This window comes from Podarcis erhardii (assembly GCF_964252035.2).
Source record: "Podarcis erhardii genome assembly, chromosome: 3".
Taxonomy (NCBI): domain Eukaryota; kingdom Metazoa; phylum Chordata; class Lepidosauria; order Squamata; family Lacertidae; genus Podarcis; species Podarcis erhardii.
Window position 1 is genome coordinate 37079312 of NC_138507.1, and position 20839 is coordinate 37100150.

The window sequence follows — 20839 nt, forward strand, 5'->3', positions numbered from 1 at the left end:
TCTGAAGCACTTTGAAGCCTCAAAGAATCTATATCGCTGCCTGGTTTTGTTTTTTGTAACTAACACAGTGCAGAAGGAACAAGCCATCGTATCTGAAACACTTCAGTAATCCAAGCAAAAGAAAACAATGTCACTTTTCATAATCGCCTTCTTGTCAGAAATGCACATTTTCCCATCAACTTTGGCTGTATGCCTTAAAAATGATAGCAGTCAAAAAACTAATCTAGGTCATTTGAATGTCAACCTGCCTGATCAAACTACTTGCCTGTGTCTTCCAATTAATATCAGCCCTGCCTTTTAAACTCAGACAAGGTTGTGGAAGCACTCCTATAGTCTAGAGAGGGGCTGGCAAGAGAGAGCTCCTCCAGACAATCTATTCATTGAGCACTTATCCTAATTCAGTTGTACAAAGCTTGCACTAAGGTTGTTTGGTGACTGCTGATTAAAGTTATATGACAGTAATAGTTAATTCTAATTTCTTCGTGCAGACTTCCCATCTATCAGTTGTTATCCCACACTTTTTAGTGCATTTCTCCATCACTTTCCTTACCACAAAAAGTCTCTTATATCACAAACCTAAATGCCTAGTCTAATCCTTTCTGCAAAATAGTGATTGGAGGTGACCATAGATACAGATGTGGAGTTGGATTCTGTGTTGTGCAGAGCAGATGTCAGTGAAGTGGATAAGCCCATTCGCAAGAGAGTGGAAGTGATTTTGATTTCTAAGTCCCCCTTACCTCTGCAGCTCCAAAAATCAGCTCTGGATTGACAGGGATCCTACACCGCAGTGTCTGAAAAGCGACTGGAACCTGCAAAAAAGGAGGAGGAATGGGGGGGAATCTACCTTTTTCCTCTAGGTGGGAGCTTCAGTAGAATCACAGTTTCCTCTACCAAAGGAGCCCTTCCATTCATAGTGGGGCAACCCTGAATCTGATGCATTTATATAAGATATAAGAAGTGGTGCATACCAGCAAAACTATTCCCTTTCACCAGGAATGCCCTGCTATTTCCCTTTTTCTCCCCCCCCCCCTTGAATGCCATGCATTTCCCTTTGCCTGTGCTGCACTACACACTTATTTTCTTCCCCCCTGCCCTGTCCTTAATTCAGTATCACTTAAAGGGGTGACTGTTTGTGTTTTCGTCCGTTTGTTTTATATTTAACAGGTCAACATGGTGATTGGCATTCTGGTGTTTAATAAACTTGTTTCCAGAGATGGAATCCTAGATAAAAAACTCAAACACAGAGCGGGGTAAGCAGAAGTTGGGTTTTTCCCCCAGGCCTACTGAAAATCTGTTACTTATTTTCAATTATTTATTTTGTCTCTATGTATATATTATGTTTACCAAATGTCTATTTATTTGATTGCACTTTGAATCTTTCCTTTTTTTTTTTTGCATAGTTTAACAAGCTGTCTAACCAATTTTATTCATCTCCAAAACTGAGGAAATGTGATTGAGCAACAGTAAAATAATAAAACACAAGTACAATGGTATTAAGTCAGTCAAAAGCCTGAATAATGATTATGCATGTCAAAATTATTGGCTTTCTAAAATATTGGCTTTGTACAGAATGGAGACGCAGACTTATGTAATGCTCTTTAGTTAGAATGTTCCCCTAAAAGATTTCCCAAGGTAATTCCTAAGATAAAATGGGTGGTAGGCGGACCATTTGCTTGCTTGCATATGTAATACACCACAATAAAGTATCAGAATATAACGCCAGGCAAACAAAATATTACTTTGCTAATGGTTAAGGTTTTCTATAAACTGATCCCCTTTTTTGTCTGTGAGAGGAGATTCTTTGCATTGAGTGGGTTCTGTCCATGCAATTGTGAGGCATTTCCTTTCAGACAGGGCCTGGGAGCCTGAGTCCATGAAAAAGCTGGATTCCTGCCAATCTGTTGTTGCTTATCTATTCATTTTCTTTACCCATCCTTTACCATAAGGTCCCATGGCAGGTAACAGCAATTTCAAAATACAATATTAAAATCAATTCAGAGAGTAGTTTAAGCCCTAAAATATATACATCTCAGGTGCCAGACACACCACTCGGATAAGGGAATTCCACAATTTAGGGGCTGTCCAGAAGAGGGTCTGGGTGCTAGATTCTGTTACCCCGCTCTCCCTTCTCCACCAAACAGCTGATCATCAATATTTCAGCTTCTTTTATTCAAGCAAGCATACATTCTCTTAGATCAGGGTTCATTGATTCAGTGGGGAAGATCTAAACATGGGCTTAACTCTCCCAGTGAGACTTACATGTGCTTAACTCTGACTAGATCCTACTCCATGATATTTCATTATTGATTGTTAATGCTCTATTTAATCTTGATAAGATTGCATCCTTTGAAGAATATTGAATTAGCATGATAAGACTGCTCTGTTAACCAAAGCTGTTCTTCAATAGCTGTTTCTCACAGGCAGACTATACCATGACTTGTTGACATGTGATTTGGTCCCACTTATATCCCCTCACAAATACCAATATGTATATATATCCATTAGTTGAATCAGATGAAGGAGGTTCTAGTCCATGCAAACTTGTCAATCTTAAGACACCACAGGTTAGGATTGTTGAAGTTATCCTCTAGATAAGGCTACGTGAATCAGCAGCCATAAAGCAGCTGTTGCCAATTTCACATTGCCAAATCGGTGTCAAGGGGCTCTATGCATTTTCATTCACGGAATGTAACAAACGGTTATGGAATATTATAACATACCTTAAGGTGGTAAGATCCAGTCTCATATGCTTTCACATAATCATCTCCTCTTTAAGGTTGCTTGATCCAAGTTTCAGAAACAAGCAAGCAATTCTTTGCAGCACTGTTCTCAACACACACACACACACACACACACACACACACAGTGTGTGTGTGTGTGTGTGTGTGTGTTCACTTAGAATACTTGTACCCCTTGTACCCAAAAATTCTCCAAATAAAAATCACTCTCGTCTCTGGTACAGGAATGGAAATTGCATGATGTCTGCATGGAACCCAGAATTATTCCTACAGTGAGGTGTATCTGACAAAGTCATACTCAGAGTAGAATCAAAGAATCATGGAATCATAGAATTGTAGAGTTGGAAGGGACCCTGAGGTTCATCTAACCCAACCCCCTGGCAATGCAGGAATCTCAACTAAAGTATCCATGACAGATGGCCACCCAACTTTTGCTTAAAAATGTAGGAGAGTCCAGTGAAGGGAGTCCATTGCACTATCAAACAACCTTTACAGTTAAAAAGTTCTTCCTAATGTTTAGTTGGAGTGTCTCTTCTTGTAACTTGAAGACATTGGTTCAGGTCATTTTGAATCTTCCCAGCAAATGATGACTCTGAGCATACCACAGGCCAGAGATGGCTAAGGCTAACCTCCATTCTCAGGGACTATGTTATCCCCCAGACAATTTTAAATTATTTTTATTGTGTATTTGATTTTTCTTGTATGCTGTTTTATGGGCCTTTCACCAAAAAGCAACATGAAAAAAACACATTAACATTCTCATTTCCAATAACCTGTTTGTGCAAAATGAAATGAAACATCAACATAGTTATATATAGATTTTTGTGTTTATATGGATTTTGGCTACAGTATTTACATCTATATTTTTGACAGAATGTAAAACAAAAAAACAAAAACTGAGCTCCATCTCTCAAGCAAGCTGATCCCTCTTACCATATTCCTCAAAATAGCTGAGCCATTACACCAAGAGTCCCTAGCCTTTTGGATTCTGGGAACACATTTGAAAATCTAAGAAACTGTTGTTGGCACGACAAATAATCTGGTGATGAGCAAAACTACCAACACTACCACAACCAAGGAATGCTCCATAGGCCTACACACATTGCAAAACAAATGAAATGGAGAAAGCAGCAGGCAACAGCTTCCCTTGAAATTGGCAAAACACCTCTCAACCAAACAAAATAACAAGGATGCAAAACACACACAGGCACCAAATAAACAGGAAAACCAAAAACACACAAGGAAACAAATCAGATAAAACTTGAGGCATTTTGAGGAGAAGGAGATAAGAGGACAGAGTGACTGCAAGCCTGCAGTTCTCTGTCCAGCCAGCTCAATACTACCCAAAGTTAATAAAAAGAGTGAAGCACCCTGCAATTTTAAAAATAAAAAATGGAAGGAGCAGCAGGGCCTTGCAACAGACCAAGGGGGTGTCTGAGGCTGCCATGGTGCCCACATCCATCACATTAGGGACCCCAGGACTCAAGTTGGTCACTCTATTTTTTTATCTATTGCTTATTCCAATAGTAAATTCCATTTTATAGAATGAGTTGTTTGGTACATGTAAGCTTTCACAGGCAGATGGTGTGAGGGGGTGGGGTGAGTAATAAGATTTTTCTCTTCATTTTATAAAAATCCAGAGTGACAGCCAATATTACATGAGCAGACTTCACTTGCACATAAAGACTCCTCCTTCCTCTCCTTTGCCCTGAATCCTCCTCCGCCCTGCCCCATATCTAATCTGCAGATTCTGAAAACCCTCCTGAGAAGATTGGGGGGGGCATATGTAGAGCTGCAGCAGGGAGCGGGATCCATTCTGCCAATGGAGTCTGTTCTGCTGTTGGGCAGACACCCATGGATTTCATCTGCAGCAACTTCCATCAGTCAATGAAAACCGTTCCACTACATATTACTTTTTGCATTTAATACACTTAATAAAGTAATGCATCACTCTCTTAATCAAAGAAGAAAAAACATACACAAAGAAGTTTACTACAGTGAAATAATGTGATTATAAAATATTGTATAAGTAATAAAACATATCCGTAAAATAATAAAAACATTATTGAGTGACCTTGCGCCAGCGACTCACTCTCAGATCTATTTCACAGGGATACTGCAAATTATAAAACAGGGAGAGGGAGAACCACACAGGCCACCTTTAGCTCCTTGGATATAAATGTAAACATAAAGTTAAAATAATCATTACAGTAGGAGACTAATTAAAAACTGGCATCAGCAGTCAGGGAAACACTTGGGGAAACATGCCTGTTTTTAATGAGCAATGGAAGAGCATCACTGCTGGTGCCTGCCATATTTCAGAGGTAACCTGGTCTGGAGCTGTTAGGACTTCAGATGTTAATAGCAGGACCTTAAGCCTAGCTTGATAGCTAACTGGCAGCCAGCCTGTACTTAGATGGCACTGAAACTGTTAGGGTGGATGAAAGCCTGGAAATAGCCAGGCAATTCAGTTGTTATAATTTATGAGGCAAGAAAACTGAACCAGTTGTTCGATGTTGTGATACAGTGTGTTGTACAAATAAACATATACTGTACACACATATATTAACCTTAATGCTTGTGTACTGTGTTTTATTAAAATGTTGTTTTTCAAGCCTGAAATAATACTTTCATTAAATTCCATACATTTCAAACCCTGTATCCAGACCAGCCTCTGGCAAAAATTTAGAGTAAGCTAAGAAGGAGCTTATTCTATCTTGTTTTAAAGCTCCTTCAACCTTTCAGCCAATATCGTCGTGCACATTGACTGAGCCATCTTAGTGTGTGGTCATTTTCCAACTTCGTTCACCTCTTAATTAATTAGAGGTATGCACACGCTGCCCTGGCAATTTGTCTTTCTCTTGCATTCTGAGCGAATAAATGATCATGAGCATATTGGTCTTCTTAAAGGTCTGAATAGAGGGATCTCACCTTGTGTGTCCTACACTAGCACGTGCTTGTTTACTTCGGTGTTATCAAGTGACATTTATCTCTGGACACTGGGGGCCTTAAAAAAAAAAGACTTAAATGAAAGAACTAGGCCTTGCACGAAATGAAACTTCCCTCCCCCAAATAACACTATTTTTTTACTTTAAAAATGTAAAACAGTGTATGATTCAAATAGAGCTTTGTAAATTCTGAATAAGTCTACCTGCTATTTTATTTTCTTGCATGACATCATATTTAAAAAGCTAAATTTCAGTCGCGACTTTTTTTGGTGACAAAAAATTCAATATTTTGTTCTTTTTTGTGGGTGTTCTGTTTGTTTGCAGTCAGATGAGTGAGCCTCATAGCGGTTTGACGCTCAAATGTGCCAAGTGTGGAGTAGTTTCAACAACAGCTTTGTCAGCCACCACCGCCAGTAATGCCATGTTAGTCCTAATCATTTACATCTTCTTGTTACAAATCTTATACAGTGCATGTGGGGGGCGGGGATACTACAGTGATGAAAAACTATGATAACTAATGCTGAATATAGTTAATTTAAAGGAAAAGAAATGGCAACCACACTTTTTAATTCAACTGGAGTAACATGTAGAAAATAAAATATCAATGTTTATAGATCTCTAAATATTTGTCATTGGTCTTCACATTAACTAACAAGTTGCCACCCTTAAATATGTTATCTATACATTTGCACATATATATGTGAAGAGAGGGTTGTATTGTCCACTCATGGTTCTACAGCGTCACTGTTGCTGCTCTTTTCCTTCCTCTTTGTCACTTTCTAGGGCATCCCTTTGGAGTTCCTGTGTTGTGTTGCCTCTCCTGGCTCTGACTTGGATGTCTGCAGTTCTGGCGATGACTGACAAGAGATCGATATTATTTCAGATACTCTTTGCTGTGTTTGATTCATTGCAGGGCTTCGTCATTGTCATGGTCCACTGCATTCTCCGAAGGGAGGTAAGGAAACCACTTCCTGATGGCATTTGTCATGTGCCGCTGTGAAATTTTACAGCAATACCAAATGCTCCACAGAAATTCAGTTGTATATCAAGGAAAAATCTGGGATCAAAAGCAGGGCAATTGAGCAATGTTCTTTTGTGACAAACAGATGTGACAGCCTGTTGAGGAAAAAAGCCACCATGCATAGCTACAAAGAACCAGTGGACTAAATGAAAAGTCAAATTGGAGATTGGGCAGAGCTAAAGTCAAGAGAAACCTGATTTATTTCAGATGCAAATGTAGCAAAAAAAGAAGAAGAAAGCCCAATAGCCCAACAAATTAAAGGTTTCCTTTTCTGCCTTTTTCTATCTCCAAGAGGTCTTCTGTGACTCTGACATTTACAACCTTCTGGTATTTCAACCAACAATAGCAAATGGCTTCAGAATCTGGATCAGACCATTTGGTAATCACAAGATCCTTCCCCACTTGAGTTCCTTCCAGCTCCCATATAACATGCATCTGTACCGCTTGTGCAGAGCAGAATCATTGAGCATGAGCCATCTGAAATCCGGGATCCTCGTAATGGATCTGTCCTGGAAACCTTATGTGATTAAACAAATGCTAATAAAATATTACACTGAAAGGCTTACCTAAGGGTTTGACTCACCATCAAAGATGGTTATCTAAAGAAACATGGATTTCATAATGCATTTTTAAACTGTAGACTGGAAAATAGTCCATTTCCTCTCATTCTCGGCAACAGACATTTTAGTACATGAAAACGGAGAAACATATATAGGTGTGGTGAATAAATGAACTGGCAACTTCAGTTTCTATAAAAAGTTTCAAATGATATCAGTGCCGACGTGAAAGCAGCTGTAGTTGGAGTTTTTTATATGTCTTAGAATGTGTCTTACTAAATCTCATCACGCTGTCCAGAAGAATTCCCCGTAATTACTTGAGTCTGCTTCAAGGGATGCTCTAGGACTGGAAAAAACCCAGGGAGGCTTCAGATACAATCTGAAGCTTCTCACAATGTTGATTTCAGAATGTTGCACAGTAAACCCACAAAATGAAGACAAGCACCATCAACCAAGTCCATTACAGTGGTACCTTGGGTTACAGACGCTTCAGGTTACAGACTCCTCTAACCCAGAAACAGTACCTCGGGTTAAGAACTTTGCTTCAGGATAAGAATAGAAATCATGCGGCGGAGGTGCGGTGGCAGCAGGAGGCCCCATTAGCTAAAGTGGTACCTCAGGTTAAGACAGTTTCAGGTTAAGAAGGGACCTTCAGAACAAATTAAGTTCTTAACCCAGGGTACCACTTCTTCTTCTTCTTCTTCTTCTTCTTAATTTGTACCTCACCCATCCGACTGGGTTGCCCCAGCCACTTTGGGCAACTTCCAGAATATATAAAAACACAGTAAAACATTAAACCTTAAAAAACTTCCCTATACAGGGCTGCCTTCAGATGCTTCATAAATGTTATATAATTACTCACCTCCCTGACATATGATGGGAGGGTATTCCACAGGGTGGGCGCAACTCCCGAGAAGGCCTTCTGCCTGGTTCCCTCTAGCTTCACTTCTCACAGTGTGGAAACCACCAGAAGGCCCTCGGTGCTGAATGATGGGGGTGGAGACACTCCTTCAGGGGTACTGGGCTGAGGCTGTTTAAAGCTTTAAAGGTCAGCACCAACACTTTGAATTGTGCTCGGAAATGGACTGGGAGCCAATGTAGGTTTTTCAGGACCGGTGTTATATGGTCTTGGCGGCTGCTCCCAGTCAACAGTCTAGCCGCTGTATTCTGGATTAATTATACTTTCTGAGTCACCTTCAAAGGTAGAACACACTGCAGTAGTCCAAGCAAGAAATAACCAGTGCATGTGCCACCGACATCTGGAGGGCTGGGAGTCCTCCACACCTGATGTAAATGATAGCATGGCTACTATCTCAAGTAGGCAGAAGTAGACATTATTCATATTTCAGTACAAGTGTAAAATGACCACAAGTCATGAATCCTTAATTACCAGGTTTTGAATTCAGCAATTTGTTAAACATGTTTTATTGAGATAGGTGATAGATATGGTGTGTGTGTGTGTGTGTGTGTGTGTGTGTGTGTGTGTTCAGATCCTAATTTGAATTATGTCAAAACCTAAAGATTGGCAATAAAGTGAGAGAAAAAAACTTATTTATTTTCTCCTTTTCCCGTGTTCTTAATTATTGGGATATATATCTGTATCTGTATCTTTTTAACCCATGCCTAGCATTTAAAGCTATACTACCACCCCATATCTAAACTGCAGAGACTAAAAATAAAAAATAAAAAGAGAGGACACGTGAGGAGAGAGGGCAAGTTATAAGAGCTTTGAATTGGTTACTGTTGCTAAGGAAACCACTTCCTTGGTACCCGCACGTTCAGCACATCTGTCTCTCTTGCTGTGTCTGGCTCTGAGAGAAGCTTGCAGCTTCATGTCAGAGGGTAAGAGAAAAACCTGAAGAAACTGCTTTAAAAGAATATACCTTGAGCACTGAATATCAGAAAAGCCAGAGGAGCTACAGAGAAGAATTTAATAGGATCTCACATTCAATTGTTTTGCAGCGTGCTCAAATAATGGAGATCACCCACAGGATGGTAGCCGTCATTTGCTTGCTCTTGGCATTCGGCAAAAGCTAGCAAACAAACAGTACCAGTCTGAAGTGTTCTCCATCTGGCTGGCCTTACAAAGCATGCATTAAATTTATCACCGGGTTTGCAGCGTTGGGGGTTCTCTTGGGCCTATCAGTGGTTACACGTGCCTTTTGTGTCTCCTGACATCTGAGGTATGGGCAGGGAGGCACACGCTTGTGTGCTGTGCATTAACCCAATGGTGGTACCATTTTATGTATTTGCTTCAGTCCTGTCAACTGTACTGCATCATCCAAAGATGGCATCCTAAACACTACTCTGTGACAACTGAAGCATTGCTATTATTGCTTTTTAATAATTTTGTCTATATTTTAAAGAGGTGTGCTGAATTCTTGGCATCTTTCACCAGGTTCAAGATGCGTTTAGATGCCGTTTAAGAAACTGCCAGGATCCAATCAATGCAGATTCTTCAAGTTCATTTCCTAATGGACACGCTCAAATCATGGTTAGTTTTTATTGCTCCTTGCCTGCTATTTCCAGTTGGCTCCTGTGGGCAAAATGAACATTTCAATAGTGTACAGGGTTTGGTTGTTAAAGGTGCCCCACAAGCATAAGTTTGCCTTCATTATTCCATTTATTTAATTATATTTCGTAAATAGAACGCCTTCTCTCTTTTGAAATCCAGCTGGCACCGGTATTGGTTGGATTTCAGCATCAGCTAAAAAAAATATTTCTTTAGCCATGCTTTTAGTGATGTGTAGTCTTGATGTATTTAGTCACTGACTGGTATATGGAGGAGGAGTTGTAATATATATTCTCTTTATATTGTTCTAATGTTTATTGTATCTGTCAGATTATCATTTTGATTTTATATTTATTTATTACATTTATTTCTGACCTTGCCACCAAGGAGCTCAGTGTGGTGTATATAGTTCTCCTCACAACAACCCTGTGAGGTAGGTTAGGCTAAGAGTGAGTCACTAACCCAACGTCAGCCTGTGAGCTTCATGGCCGAGTGAGCATTTGAACCCTGGTCTCCCAGGTCCTTGTCCAACACTCTAGCTTCTATGTCAATGAAGATGGAATGGGAATAAAGACACACACACACACACAAATATACAGTACAAAATACACACTTATACATACACTATGAACACCTTTTCTCACTCATATAGTCTAGTTGCCACTTTTCCTGCATGGAATTATAATTTCTGAGAAAGAATGCTAGGGTCATGTAGGGTTAAAAATAGTAATAAAACATAACTATTTACATAGTGCATTTCAAATGTTCAGAAGTGCTTCGTGTACATTATCGCAGTAATCCTTACAACAGGCACCTAAGAAGGGTAAGACGCAACAGAGTACGGAGCAGACTCTGCTGCTTCAGAGACACAGGGCTAGAACCAGTGAGGAGAACTTGCAAGAGAACAGACTTTGGCTTGATGACAGGGAAAATATCTAATGGTAAGAGCTGTTTTAAGAGTGGTACAGGCTGCCTTGGGAGATGGTTGCCTCTCCTCCACCAGAGGTGTTTAAGCAGCGGCTGTAGAGCCATCTGTCAAGGATGCTGTCATTGCAAGATTCCTGCACTGAGAGAGGTGACCTCCAAGGTACCTTCCAACTCTAAAATTATATGATATATGAGTCTATAGAATAATATTATACTTCCCATATTGCAGTCTAGGGGGTGAGAGTGGGTTTCTTAAGGCAAGCTCGTGCCAGAGGTAAAATTGCTAGCTCAGACTGCTGGCCATTATGCTATACCATAACCGTTTTTGAAATGGTAGTGACTTTGGCAGAATTCACTTATCCTTCTATCCTGCCTTTCTCAGAAGCTCGATGTGGAATTTGGGAATTACACTGTGATTGATGCAAGGGACTACAAGAAATGAGTATACAGATGGTCTTCTGCATAGTCATCTGAATGGCATATGGCAGAAAGGAACTTAGTGAATCCCAGCAGCTCCCTTAGAATTCCACACTAATACTAGGGAAATTGCTTTAACTAAGCTCTGCATAATAGCCCACTGCATGTACACACAGCAAATGTGCAGTAGAACACTTGGAGCACTCTGGAAGGCTCTTCTTGCAAAGTGCAAATTAATGCCCTTGAAAATGTTACAAAACGGTATCTGTGAAATGTTCAGCTGTATATTTATGTGTACAGTGCTAAGTGTGGAAGTGTTTTTTTTTTTATGTGGAAACTCACCAAAGCCACCTGCCTCAACAGAAAGCTTGGAAGCTTTATAGAGCTGATTCTTTTAGTTATGCAAATATAGGATTGCAGGGAGATATTTAAGTAAGAGTTTTCCTGTGGCATACTCAACAGCAGCATGCCTTCTTCTGAATTCTTTAATTTGGACTAAAATATTCCTTGATGTATCGCTACACTTGATGTAAATGGAGCCATCAGTCCAAGGGGCTACATTGTAGAAATGATGATTAAGTGAAGTTAGCCCATTGTTGAGTTTGAGAACACACTAGCCCAGAAAGTGCAGGATCCAACGTAGCAGTGTGACAATCATTCAATCTGTGCAATGATTTTTTGCTTGCACAAGAGAACATTTTTCCCCTCTCCCCTGTCCAACATGCCCCTAGATTTGTTATAGGGGTTTCCCTAAACCTCTTGAGCAGTGGTTCGCAATTAGCTAAGTACTGCAGGCCCCCTGTTTTTCAAATGCCAAACCCTGAACCACCCTACTTTGAAAATTTTGATATCTTTATGGTAGCTTTTGTTATATGAATGGTGCCACGGATGTTGATGAGTGGCAATGCTTGTCTTAATAAACTTTTATTTGTTATTGTTACAGACAGATTTTGAAAAAGATGTGGACATTGCCTGTCGATCAGGTAAGGCTGTCAGATCACCATGTGAATGTAGGAAGATCAGATAAAAATTTACTTTGTTAGTGTAACTGAAGTGTCAGATATGCATTTAGACAAGACTTTTTCTACCAAAAAGACCATTTTACCAATATGAAGGTAGAAATTGCTTTACAGGATATAAATATTTGATGCCATGGCCAGAAATGTATTTTGCTATGCACCAGCAATATGACAAAATGTGCAAGACAGTGCAGGCACAGCGTTCTGAAAATTCAGTCTCTAGTAATCTTCATAAGTGTGGCCAAAGAAGCCAGGGTACAGGAAGAGGCTAATAAATGTCTAATCCTTATGTGCAACAGGCTTGAGAAACAGCTCCTTGTAAGCTGTTGAGTCTGCACGCACCAGAGCTCTTGCATCTGCAAGCATTCACTGGATTGGGGTAATTATATGCAGCCAGACTATCATGTAAGAAGCCTTTGAAAAGCTGCTTGTAATAGGAATAGCAATTAAACAAGCATACACAACCTTACTATCGGCCCCCCTCCCCAAAAAACATGTTCTCTAAATATACAATTAATACTATACCAGATTAAAGTGCATTTATCGTTCTTCTGAATTAAATGCAAATTGCCATCAATGAATTCAAAAAAATCTGAATTTTAAATGGTTCAGAGTTTCTTTCTGATTGTGCTGGCTAAAAAAGGGTTCATGATCAGCAGTTTGCTTTGGCAACTCCAAACAAAATGTTGTTTAAGAGCGCTTAAGAACGGGAATGGGATATTCCTCAGTTCTAATCCTGGGCTCTGCTGTGCCACCGAATAGTCATCAGGCTACAGATTTTTTCAATCAGTGGGTTCATTCCAATTCTAGTCCTACTCAAGAGTAGATCCATTTAAATTAATGGACCTAACTAAATCCTTGCATTAATTTCAATGGGTCTACTCTGCATAGGACTAGTACGGGATATGGTAAAATGTCCTAGAGTAACACTGGAAACAGTACATTAACGCTAGCTATGCACCATGATGCCTGTTTAGAACTGCATTGCCTCATCTGAATATAAACAGTTGTCATAATGCCTTTATCATCCTTCCTTAGTACTTTAATGGTCCTGTGATTTTTAGGTGTGGCCTTTAAGAACATGAGCACCCAGGTCAGCTCCCTAATGACAGCGGGAATGTGGTATTGCTCTCCAGAGCATTCATGATTAGAAACTGAACAAGAAAAAGATGCCTTGCAGAAGAAGATAGGGCAGACATGATTGGACTTTGCCTTGAAAAAATAAGACATTTATTTATTTATTTTAATAAATGAGAGTCTTAATAAGAAGTGTGTGCTTAGAAATAGTGAAATGACCACTTTAACATTTGCTAAAATGTATTTTCTCATTTTCTGTTAAGTACTGCATTGTTAGGAGATTTGAATTGGCCTTGCCTCTTCCATACGTATCCTTGCTTCAAGGCCAATATTGCAAGGCCAATATTGATTGAAAGTGGAAAGGCAATCACATCTGTCTTAATTAAAAAGGCTGTCTTGATGTATATTACCTGGATAGTGTGACATGTGTTATAATATCTGGGCCTGTGTTATCCAAAACAGAAACAATTGTAAATTGTCCCCTTCACATTCATCAGATTAATACTAATTTGGTTAGCAGAGAAGGGGTAATAACCCTCTTCCTCAGCTGAACTGCACAGATCAGCTAAGAAAGGAGGTCTGAGTGCCTGTGTGGGTATCTTCTGGGTGCATGCAAGCCTGTGTGCAAGAGCGCAGGGTGGCTACACCCACTTTGGGCCATGTCCCCCACTGGTACACAGCCCATGAGGGTTAGCGTAGGGTGAATGCAGTCCCCGGGCCAAGAAAAAACAGCCACTCCTGCCCTAAATTAAATGGGGATGATGACATATTTGCAACCAGAGTGAGAACTCTACCTGCAGGACCTTTTGAAAACTTGTGGCCCTGCTCTCTCATTCACAGTTCTCCATAAGGATATTGGACCCTGCAGAGCAGCTACAATAACAGGAACCCTTTCTAGAATTTCACTGAACGATGACGAAGAAGAGAAACCTGCCAACCCCGAAGGAATGAGCTACTCAACGTTGCCTGGGAATATAATTTCTAAAGTTATCATTCAGCAGTCTGGAGGCATGCATATGCCCATGAGCATGAGTGAGCTGGCCAATCAGTGTCTGAAAAAAGACAACACAGAGCTGCGGCGGACTGTGTATTTATGTACTGATGACAACCTGAGAGGTGCAGATATGGACATAGTCCACCCTCAGGACCGAATGATGGAGAGTGACTATATAGTCATGCCCAGAGGCTCAGTGAATGCACAGACATCTCTAAAGGATGACAGCAAATTGAATCTAGGCATGGAGACCTTGCCTCATGAAAGGCTATTGCACTACAAAGTTAATCCTGAGTTTAGTATGAACCCCAACGTAATGGACCAGTTCAGTATGAATTTAGATCAACACCTCCCTACACAGGAACACATGCAGAACTTGCCTTTTGAACCTCGCACAGCAGTAAAGAATTTCATGGCTTCAGAGATGGATGATAGCACAGGACTAGCAAGAAGTGAAACTGGATCAACCATATCAATGAGTTCTCTGGAGGTCAGTCATATAAAAACTTAAGTGTATGCATCGTGCTGTTCTAGGTGTGTTGGATGTAGGTAGCTGTGGGTCTCTGACCCCCTTCACATATACAGCAATAGCAGCAGCAGCAGCAACAGCAGCATGGAAGTTACTTCCCCATGGTACAATCTTATAGTAGTGAGGAGTACTGGTGAATATCAAAGTTCCATTAGTACAGGCTTCCTCAACCTCGGCCCTCCAGCTGTTTTGAGACTACAATTCCCATCATCCCTGACCACTGGTCCTGCTAGCTGGGGATCATGGAAGTTGTAGGCCAAAAATAACAGGAGGGCTGAGGTTGAGGAAGCCTGCATTAGTAGTACTGATCATTCACTAATTCAGTGAGAAAAACTGACACGATCATGCACACCTACATAGGTTACTGATTATCCACATTCATGGATAATAAATTTGGCAGTGGCTACAAGTTATGCTGGTATGCTATCCTCCAGTTCAGAGGCACTGTGTTTCTCAGTTACCAGTTGGTAACAACTTGGGTGAGGGGCTATTGCACTCATGTCCTGTTTGTGGACCACCCTGACCTCTATGAGAAAGAGAATACTGGAATGATGAGCCTTCGGTCTCCTCCAGGAGCCCCCTCTTGCTCTTACGATTTGATTCTCTACAGAGCAGTGACATCAGCTTGCACCATGAGGCAGTGGCTTCCATACTGTTATATGTGTGTTTGTGTATAGAGGACTTGAATGGTTGAATGGTGTGGTTCGGGGTGCAATGAATATTCCATTTGTTTGTTTTCTTAACATTTATATTCCACCTTTCTTCCATCATGGAAGAAAGTGTGGTATACATGAGGTTCCCAGGCAGGCTCCCATCCAGACCAGACCCAGACATCCTTAGCAAGGTGGTGGCCTCACTTGCCTTCAAACCATACCCTGGGGTGCTTATTCACTAGCCATACATCACCATGTCTGTGCTGTGCTTATGTCACAATACTGAAAATGAGCAGGACTAGCTAGCCTTGTGTCTGCTTAGACATGCAAAGGAAGGTAGGGCATGTATGATCCTCAGTGATAGGGTAGATCCAAAGGCAGGGACAGTGGGTGTTCCCAAGCCACAAGAGAGCTTTGACCAAGTAGGACTATGGAAGGAAGAGGAGTAGAAGGCGGCACCAGGCTTGGGAAGAGTGGTTCTAGGTCCAAGTTGGGAAGTACGCCTATATGATGGCTCTCAGAAAATGTACTTAGTTCAGAGGTACAAAACTATCCAGTGCTGAAGCCCCAACCTATTTAATAAAACTCTTCTTCCTGTTCCCCCCAATGTAACCAAGGTACATTTTTCAGCTGCTTTTGCAGGGGTGAGCAGGAACTTTGGCACAGTTTTCCTGGGTTTTACCATTGCTTTTTATCTTAAAAACATAATGGGATGGTTGAGTGCTGTGTGTTCTCCAGACCTTTGCCAGCTTAGCAACTATAAACAGACAAGGTAGAAGTTGAGAGATGAACTGGAGGCTCTCTGGAGACAGAACTCTTTCCCTGCCTGCTGTTTCTCTACTCCAAAAAGGAAGAGTTTTAAAAATGCATTTGAAGGGCACACTTTGGAGTGATTTGTAATGCAGAAATGGGGATGTTGGAAGGGTTAGGGCACTGCTTTATCCCTCCCCTGCTTCTCAAAAAAAGACATTCCAAACTGTTTTTCTTAGTCACCATCAGGACTCCAACTTACCCATCTTAGCAAAATATGTACAGTGGTGCCTCGCAAGACGAAATTAATCCATTCCGTGAGGCTCTTCGTATAGCGGTTTTTTCGTCTTGCGAAGCAAGCCCATTGACAGCTTAGCGGATTAGCGCTATTAGCGGTTTAGCGGCTTTTAGCGGATCAGCTGATAAGCGGCTTAGGGCTTAGGAAAAGGGGGGAGAAAGGGAAAAAAACCCGCAGGGACTCGCAAGACATTTTCGTCTTGCGAAGCAAGCCCATAGGGAAATTCGTCTTGCGAAGCGCCTCCAGAACGGAAAACCCTTTCGTCTAGCGGGTTTTCCGTCTTGCGAGGCATTCGTCTTGCGGGGCACCACTGTAGTTAGCCACTTCCTCGGTTTTAATGCATCATAATGGGCTGTGCTGACTGGAATCCTGCAGTTATTTATATCTCTTTTATGAGAGAAGGGCCAAGATGTTGGATGGGTAGAGATTTTGTGTTGAAAGGTTTGGGCAAGCACTAAGACTCAGGGTATGACATTAGGGGGAGTAGATGTGCCACAAGACAAGACCTTTGTGACAGACCAGGAGGGAGAGTGATGTTGGATGTTCCTTGAGAGAAAAAAGAAGAAGCTGGATTGCCTATAAGTGGGCTTCTTAACCACATATGTTTTGGGCATCACTGTCATTTTCAATTATTATTATTACTACTACTTTCAAATGTATAAAATATCAGGAGGAACGGGTGGTTCTTTCTATTTTATGGGGAAAAAGTTTACTGCCAAATTCTTCTCACACTGGAATTAAATGGCAGATTTTGGGATCCACTTTTACACTGGAATATCTGCGATACATGCAAAATTTATGATGGCTCATATTTATTAATCTAAAATATTTGGATACAACAGCTTAAGAAAACAATATAGTGGTACCTTGGTTCTCAAACTTAATCTGTTCCAGAAGTCTGTTCCAAAACCAAAGCGTTTCCAAACTAAGGCACACTTTCCCATAGAAAGCAATGCAAAATGGATTAATCCGTTCCAGACTTTTAAAAACAACCCATAAAACAGCAATTTAACATGAATTTTATGACGAGACCATTAATCCATAAAATGAAAGCAATAAACAATGTACTGCAGTCACATAATCAATCAGTCAGTAGCTGAACTGGGTTCCACACAGTCACAAAAACAAAAAACACAAAATAAATAGCAAAAACAGACAGACTTAAGTGTAACACCCAAATTGGAAGTGTGGCACTCAAAATGGAGCATGTTCGGCTTCCGGAAAAAATTCACAAACTGGAACACTTACTTCCGTGTTTGCAGTGTTTGGGTTCCAAGTTGTTTGAATACTAAGGCATTTGAGAACCAAGGTATCACCGTATATCAAAGCAAGGTAAAGTAATAGGGCATCACAATACGCAAACACACTAGCAAAACACAAACAGTAATAAGCAGGAGCCAGATAATCTCAAGGACTGCTATGTCAATAGCCCACAAAAGCCTGAGTGAATAAATGAACTTTCATGAGGTAGCCAAATGTCAAGATAGTTAATACCTGCCTTTTTCAAGGGTGTGCAGAGAGAAAAGGTTTCACACACTGAATGCTACAATGGAATAGACTTCCCCCTGGTTTCCACTAAATGTACTTTGGCAGGTTAGGGCACAACTAGAAGGGATCATTGCAAGATCTTAATAGCTGGGCAGGTCTATATGGCTGAAGGCATTCCTTCAGATAAGCAGGTCCCAAGCTGTTCAGAGCTCTAAAGTTGAACCACAAAACCATAAACCTGGCCAGTGCAGGGCTTGCATCACCACACATGATTGACTTGTAACAAAGAAATAGAGCTGGGTGTCATTTGCATATTGAAAAGCACTCAGAAAACTCAGTTGGATGGCTACCTGAGAATTTGGCCCATATCACTTCATTGCAATAAGAATTGTTTATTTTTACACTTATATCCCACCTTTCCTCCAGAACAACCCTGAGAGTAGGTAAGGATGAAAGAGTAGGTAAGGATGAAAGCCCAAAATCACATAATAAGTTTCATAGCTACATGAGGACTTGAACCCTAGTCACCAAGTCTTAGTCCAACTCTCCAACCACTACACCATAGTGGCTGTCAAAGCCATGTCATCATATAATCTATGTGGCTATAGATTGGTCTGTCATATTTATGGAATTGTCCCTCTCCAGTACAGGTGTCAGAGACAGAAAGGAATTCCCTTCCATTAAGCAGAAGCTACCATTGAACATGCCATTGAGCAGATGACAGGAAGATGTGTTCCCCAATGTTCAGTCTAATCATAACCTCTGCTATCATGATAGCTTTCTGCATAATTTACATTGCCATTTTATCATTACTTCCATGTAATTAATTAGTCATGTCAGTAAAGGGCACTTGTGTGATTTGTGGCCTCTGCTCATCAATTTTAAAATCTAAAAATGCAATACCAAAGATTGTTGGATGCATAATAAAAGAGAGGAAAGATTGCCAAGGTAATTAAGGGAATTGTTTAACTAGGAAATTACTTACAAAACTACCATAATACAAATAGTCCTTCTAGTTCCCATTTCCAGTGGGGATGATCAACTTCTGACTTTTCTGGGTGTAGTTTATCCTCAGAATATTTTTTCACTCCAACAGGCAGAACACTGATAATGATGGAGCGATCAAATATTACTTTCCAACAGAAATTTGGTGGGTTGTTAGAGGCTCCTCTTTGATCTTGTATTTTTACTGCTAGCATCAAATGGACCTTGCAGAATTGCAACTATTGCAGAACGTATAGGCCCATTGCTGTAACTGTACTCACATGCTGAAGGAAAGGAACACTTATATGAGTCATTTGAAACTAATATCCATCCTTTTCTGGGAAATCACTGGGTTGAATCCAAAGAACCTTTGGCAAAAGGAAAATAGGCATTAGTGCTGTTCTGCAATCACTGGTGGAAGAGTTTGCTCAGTCCTATAATAAGTAGGTCCTATAACAATTCTTATCATTTTGCAAAAGCTCATGCAGTGCTCCAGTGCAAGGTGTAAAATAGCATTTCTATGAGTTTTACAGCTGATATATGCAAAGGGGGGAGCCAATATTAGTCATACTCAAAGCAGACCATGTGAAATCAATAGACAAGTTACTAGAACATTTTGATTTAAGTGAGTCTACTCTATTATTTACTCTATTTATTTTTCACCCTGCCTTCCAAAGGAGCCAAATACATCAATAATACAAATAAAACTTTTAAAAAACTATTAAAAACACATTTTTTAAAAAAGTATGACTAACATTGGATCGTACTTCAGTAGTGGTTGGGTTGTGTCATCTTCCCGGGGGGCATGCCAGTCAGGAAGCTAGAAAAAAACATTGCTGTCTCTATTAAAGAAGACTAGAACAGTAACCTGAAACTCCTGATGCCACTCAGAGTGCCATCTAGTATCTAAACTAGAGAAAGAGCCTGTTGCCTATGGCCAATGGCCCACCTAGTCCAGCATCCTGTTCTCCTGCCAGACATCTGCAAGCAGGACCTGAGCACAAGAGCATTCTCCCCTCCTGTGGTTTCCAACAACTGGTATTCAGAAGCATTGCTGTCTTCAATTGTAGAGGCAGAGCAAAGCCATCATGGCTGGTAGCCTTTGATAGCCCTCTCCTACATGAATCTTTTCAGCTACTCATCTCTAAATCTTAAAGCTTTCTGGATTATTTGATTTGAGTAGTACCATCACTTCAGTCTTAAAAGATAGCTTTGGCAGAGCCTCAGTAGATGAACTTGTTTTTTTAGGTCCCAATTGTGCATCTTGATGATCGTACCTCGTCAAGAATAAGATGGAGCTATAGTCAGTTTCTGTTACGTATTCTGTGTTCAGTCTCATCAGAATACGATCTGTGTGTTTCCTTTCCCACCACCCCATATAGTAGCTACAGCCTGCCCTGTCTTTTCTCCATTAAATTTCGTATGAACTCTTTCACCTGACTTTAAGATTATGTACACTTTAGTAGTTTAAGAGGCAGCAAGCTAATTTGCACACTGTTGTACACACCAAAGGAGGGGTAGAGATGTCTTCACCCAATGTGCATTACCTGTTTGGTTTCCTCCCTCCTTGCAGCCCATGCCTACTCCTGTTCAGGAAGCTGTCACCTGTCAATATGCACTATCCTTTGCCCATTCACATTGGCTTTCTTAAATATATACACATCTCAGCTTAATTGCAAAGTGAATGTGGCTTACATTTTCCTTTTGTATTGAAGCCTGGTCCACAGGTCAAAAAGAAGTCACATCAAGAACAATGATCATCACACACATTTCGCTGAACCCAGTGGCGTAGCATGGGTTGTCAGCACCCGGGGCAAGGCAAGTAATTTGCGCCCCCTAACCCGTGGATTTGCGCCCCCTAACCCTAACCCCCAGATGTTGCGCCCGGTGCGGCCGGCCCCCCTGCACCCCCCACGCTACGCCACTG

At 40.8% G+C, this 20839-nt stretch overlaps 1 protein-coding gene across 5 annotated transcripts in view; it reads left to right on the forward strand.

The window, feature by feature from the left end:
• Window positions 1-20839, forward strand: part of ADGRB3 (adhesion G protein-coupled receptor B3) — a 450119-nt gene that overhangs the window by 410647 nt on the left and 18633 nt on the right. For 4 of the 5 annotated variants that reach the window (XM_081856759.1, XM_081856755.1, XM_081856757.1 and 1 more), the window contains 6 exons: window positions 1165-1250; window positions 6011-6109; window positions 6470-6641; window positions 9663-9758; window positions 12064-12103; window positions 14057-14700. In XM_081856759.1, coding sequence (XP_081712885.1) covers window positions 1165-1250; window positions 6011-6109; window positions 6470-6641; window positions 9663-9758; window positions 12064-12103; window positions 14057-14700 — 1137 coding nt within the window. The remainder of the gene's footprint in view (window positions 1-1164; window positions 1251-6010; window positions 6110-6469; window positions 6642-9662; window positions 9759-12063; window positions 12104-14056; window positions 14701-20839) is intronic. The other variant, XM_081856756.1, reaches the window with a different exon arrangement.